General features: G+C 35.7%; 1 protein-coding gene across 1 annotated transcript; it reads left to right on the top strand.

Moving 5' to 3' along the window:
- The first annotated feature begins 1283 nt into the window (after positions 1-1283).
- LOC139844337 (uncharacterized) lies at positions 1284-3424 on the top strand. The gene is made up of 6 exons (XM_071834557.1): positions 1284-1814; positions 1913-1994; positions 2095-2161; positions 2281-2463; positions 2583-2643; positions 3052-3424. The coding sequence occupies exons 1-6, from the start codon at positions 1454-1456 to the stop codon at positions 3231-3233; spliced, it is 936 nt and encodes a 311-aa protein (XP_071690658.1). The 5' UTR covers positions 1284-1453; the 3' UTR covers positions 3234-3424.
- Positions 3425-5586: the final 2162 nt, after the last annotated feature.

Genomic DNA, 5586 nt, shown 5'->3' with positions numbered 1-5586 from the left:
TGAACTTGCGTGTTTTATGTTAAGATATCAATCATCACTTTTGGCTATGTATGGGTCATCATCAAAATATATATTATTAATATTGGTTAAGCTTAATATTGTCATTTAGTTCGTAACCAACATTCAACCAACAAATATATAATTGCAGTGGAGCAATTTTAGCTCCTCAGTATGTATCGGAGATCTGGGAAATTCTCAAAAATGGGATTATGAAACCTCAAGTCTTGGTTAAGTGGGAATTGTTGCGAAATGATGAAGCTACTTGGTTAAATATCGATAATTTTAATCAGATTCAAGCTGTTCGAACTATGAGGGCATTGTTCTCTTGGAAAGAGAAAGTAATGATACAGATGGAAGACATGATAACCAAATACCAAAGGAGCCAAGACCTAGGTGGACTAAAGATTACTAGATGTCACGTGCGGATAGGGATGACATCGGGTCATGTTTGGGCCGGGTTTAGGTAATCCCAGACCCGCACTCGATTAGAAAAACCCGTCCCAAACCCGGACCAGAACCCGCCGGGTCCCCATTTAGTTACTAACTAGCGGGTAAACGAGTTTCCCCCACGGGTATTCGGGTCCCCATTTATTTACGAACTATTGGATAAATGGGTTATCCCACGGGTATTCGAGTCTTTTTTCGGGTATACGAGCTAGATAATCGGGTATACGAGCCGGGTATATGGATTCGGGTGTTTTTCGGGTATACGGGTCGGGTAATCGGGTTTGTGTCTAAAACTATACCCGGACCCGAACAGCACATCACCCGGGTTCGATTTTTGACTATGTCAAATCGTTCAGAAATGAAGTGTGACTAGAGGTGCGCGTGATGCGTAATTCACCCGGTATCAGGTCTCGCGCTTGGGTGGCTTGATTACCCGAAGTTTGTTCTCTATGGGGAATCAATGTGCTCATTGATTGATAGGGAGATTTCTTCGCTAATCAAAATAAACTTTGTAAAAATGTTTGACCTAAAAGTAAATTCAAATTTTCTTGGACTTTCTCCACCAACACATTTCCTTATCTAATACTCGTACTAGTTTTTAACTAGTGAGTACTACTCGTAGTTTTTAACTAGTACTCCGTACCACTTACCCCACTGAGCTTTATAACTTTTATAATTTCATTGAATCAAAACGTCCTTTAATTTAATATGTAAATGTAAAATGTAATATTAAAATTAAAATTAAATTTAAATTTAAATTTAAAGACTAATAATTACGGAGTAATATTGCTCAAATATGAAGGGGAAAAAAAAAAAAAAAAAACTCAAGAGTCAGGAAGGATAATGGCAAGAAAACCGTTTCATCTACTTTATCTCTACTGTATTGTTGAATCACAAAAGTCAGTTACAACATTTATAAACCAACCTTATATACTTTTTCATATACTCCGTATATATCATCACATCACAACTTTGTAACTCACTCCAAATCAATAACCAATTAATCATGACAACCAAAACTCCTATCACCATTGTTTCATCTGATAACAATGTCACTAGTCATATCACTGATCAAAAAGAAGAGATCAAGAATGTAGCTGTTTCTTCTGATGTCACCAAAGATCAAGATGAAAATAACAAAACACGAATCGATAGTGTGGATCTTGTTGCATCGGAAGACACGCGTACCATTAAAAAAGAACCAACCATTGATATAGATATTTCTATGGATAAACTTAACCTTGGTCCCAAAAAGAAACTTCTTGTGATTCCTCTTGGTGGAATTATCGTTCACCGAGCACATATTAGTAGACCGTCTACCATTCTCAAAAACCGGCGTCCTGATCTTTCTTACGGAAACTTTCTTAGTGAGTAAAAAAAATATTTATTTAGCTATATATGACATGATTAATTCAATATGTGTACCATTTTTGTTCTGGTTGTTAACTTTTGAGTTTATGTATAGTTTACAAGAGGCCTTTTGTTAAAGAGTTTTTGAAGTTTTGCTTTGAAAGATTTGAAGTTGGAATCTGGTCTTCTGCTAGAGAGTAAGTACAATAATTTTATCCTAAGTCTAAAAAAATTCTTAATAAATATATTATTTAATTTAATTTTTATTTATTGCATTTATATTTATGTTATTATTAGGCATAACTTAGAAGGAGTGTTGAACAATGTTATGGGAGAGCTCAAAAGCAAATTATTGTTCACATGGGTTAGTTCAAATTAAACTTACATCAGTGACAGTTTTATGATAATTTTATAGTAAAGAAAAATGTATATAAAAGATTATTACTGCTTTTCATATAATTATTGATTGTCCTGAAACCTTAGGATCAAAATCAATGTACGGATACTGGATTCAAGTGTTTGGATAATAGAGACAAACCTTTGTTTTTGAAAGAACTTTCTAATCTATGGGAGAAAAAGTACCCGAATCTTCCATGGCGTAATGGAGAATACTCGTCATCCAACACATTGTTGATCACTGATCGTGTGAAGACTCTTGTGAATCCTGTATTACTATAAACAACTGTCTCATGTTTGATAAGTATCAGTAATGTTTGTTTATGGATATTCCATATTTGTTTATTGATTGACTGATTGTTACATATAATATTGTGTTATTTATGCAGCCAAACACTGCAATTTTTCCTGGGGTTTATGATCCAGGCAATATGGAAGATAACTTTTTAGGTAAAATGTAAATAATTGTTGGCAGTTTTTTGATGTTTTATTTGATTATATGGCAAATGCAGGGGAAGTTGGGTTGGGTTACATGTCAAAATGGGTGATTTTATAAAATGGCAGTTGATTAACTGAATCTGCCTCTGTTTAACTGTTATTTTCATTTTCATTTCTTTTTCCATCTATTTTATATATTGTAATTATAAACAGTTTGTTTGAAACATTTTTATTTACATACATTCATTTATATGTAATTTCCACTTGGTATTGCTATTTTCTTGGTCATTTGCCTATATGTTTGGTTAGATTTAAAAAATAGAACTGAAAATCATCTGTTGTTGATGAGTAAATGGGTCAAAACTTTCACATAATGTTATAATGTTATAGCTCATATGTGTGACAACATATGTTGATTAGGTCCGGGTGGTGAGTTACGGGTGTTCTTAGAAGGACTTGCAGAAGCTAAAGATGTGCCAACTTACGTGAAAGATCACCCGATCGGCGAGCCTGCAATAACTGCTTCTGATCCTGATTGGCACTATTACGCGCAAGTAATTCGTGCTTTTGGAAAGAAAAAAACCTTTGGTAATAAGAAGTAATCAGAAGATGGCTAAGGGCTGCTTGTTTTTTAATATTTGCTTTCACCATTTTTTGCTTAAAACTGCCCTTTTTGATTCAGACATATGAATTAAGTATAAGCTTTTGCTTGTAAGTTTGTTTGACTAAAGTACGTCATGGATTACAATTAAGTTCATTGGATAATGAACAAAACAACTTAACCAATCATGCACTTGAATTGTACTATCATAGCTAGGGATGACAATTGATGTCTGATCCATCGGATATCCATTCGATCCGATCAATTTAGATGAATATGTGATAGGACCCTAGATGCATGAATACCAATGAATGTGAAGAATAGCCATTAAGATTGAGAGAGAAAGTCAATCAGTCAAGATTGACTTTCCACGGCTCTCTTGAAAATCTCTACATAACAGTGGCTAAGCTTAGCTAATCTAGGGAGCCTTGGATCCTTTATATAGCCTCGTATAAAGGATCCTCCTTTCTCGGGGTTCTAACAATCTCCCCCCAGGAGTGAGACGGGTTTCCAAAAACTAACTCCCTAGTAAACATACAACATTACAAGGAAAGAATCAACTATTGCTAACTAACTCCCCCCCGAATGATGTACGGCCATTGATGAAGATCTTGAATCTTCACTTTGAATCATCAAATGAATTTGCATCTCTAACATCGTCTTGGTCAATCATTACGCTTCAACCTCCCCCTAGATCCTCGAATTGTCACGCTAACAATCTTCTTTCGACTTTGTTTGAGACTTGAACTTCATCGTGATATCTTTGCTCTTTCAACGGTCTTTGAGTGTGCACAGCGGAATGCGCATTGAAGAACACATCACAAACTAAATATGTTACTATCAATTCCTCCCTTGACTTAGTTGTGATATGTCTTTAGAATTTGCTTGCATTGAGAAGTCGTTTCGAAACTTTAGAAGCTCCCCCCTCAAAGTACATGGGCTCTCATCAAAGTGTCATGACGTAAATACCGTCGGTTTCAATACCGAGACACACCTCTTGAACTTTCATCATTTCAAAGAGTACTTTCGATACTAGTCATAAGATATCTCCCCATATGATGTGGAATCTTCTTCGAGTCTCTAGCTCCCCCCCAAATAAACAATTCTTTCTTTGAAGTCCGAGTCCTATACCGTACATGTATAGAAGTCACACGCACATCAACCATATACACATCTCCCCCACAATGATGCTCGCATGAATATCATATGAAATAAGAGCGTCATTGTTTAAAATGGTTGATGTGCTCGGCAAATCTCCAAAATATCATAAAGAAGGCGTATGAGAAAAGCCATGTGAATCTGAGCCTCAAAAGTAGTGGAAAAATAAGCTTTGGAGGTCCAGATTCGGTAAAGGACCATTCCTGAAAATCTGACATTCGGTAAGGGGTCAAAAGTGTCAAATTTGTAGCCAGATTCGGTGTTTGGACTGTTCTTGCAAAATTCTGAAACCTTTCAGGGACTAAAAGTGACAATATCATCAAAATCTTAAACTTTGGACTGAAATTGATTGTTAGGCTCTTATAGATTCGGTAGATTTGTTGTGTTGTTGGGCCAACAAAGGTAGATAGGCCCAATTTCCATTCCATTATGTATTAACCGAATCAAATTAGACCCATTGCACAGATAGAAATACCGAATCATCTTATCAATTTCAATTCGGTACTGTAGCACTTGGAACTCATCTAAATCGAATCAGATTGTTGCTGTTGCTTGTAACATACCGAAGCAATTTCAACAAACTAATACCGAATAATGAACCGAGTCACCATCACCATACCAATACCGAATGAGTGATTCGGTTTACAAACTACCTTGTGTAATCATATACCGAATGAGTTACCGAGGCACATACCGAAGCAAATACAGAATCAATACCGAGTCATGTAACCACCACATACCGAATCTATAATCAATTGATCAATACCGAATCAACATCATCAATATCAAATACCGAATATGAGTCATCAAAAGCCATAGCAGATGTCAGAACCGAAGCTTCGTGTGTACGAACAGTAACCGCTAAGAACACAGTTGCACAAAACTTGAATTGATGTGATTTGAAGCTGGAAATCAATTGAAATCTGTTCTAGAACCATCGGTTAACTGCAAACGTGATGAATTTCAGTCCAAAACATCAACATATTCCAGGATTGGTGATGAATTTCTTCGATGTTCTTCATAAGAACATGAATATTGATTTCTCGATTCAATGGAGTTTAGGTCTCAATTCCTTCATGAAACATGTTACAAAATCATCTAGGAACACTCGTTGAACATTATCTCATCCTGAAACATCATAATATTTACGAATTGAAAGTTTGACCGAAATCCTTCAACCATTGACTTGAAGATCT

Source organism: Rutidosis leptorrhynchoides, chromosome 4, assembly GCF_046630445.1.
Source record: "Rutidosis leptorrhynchoides isolate AG116_Rl617_1_P2 chromosome 4, CSIRO_AGI_Rlap_v1, whole genome shotgun sequence".
Lineage (NCBI taxonomy): Eukaryota > Viridiplantae > Streptophyta > Magnoliopsida > Asterales > Asteraceae > Rutidosis > Rutidosis leptorrhynchoides.
Note: the sequence above shows the minus strand (reverse complement) of the source record. Positions and strands in the feature narration are given on the sequence as shown.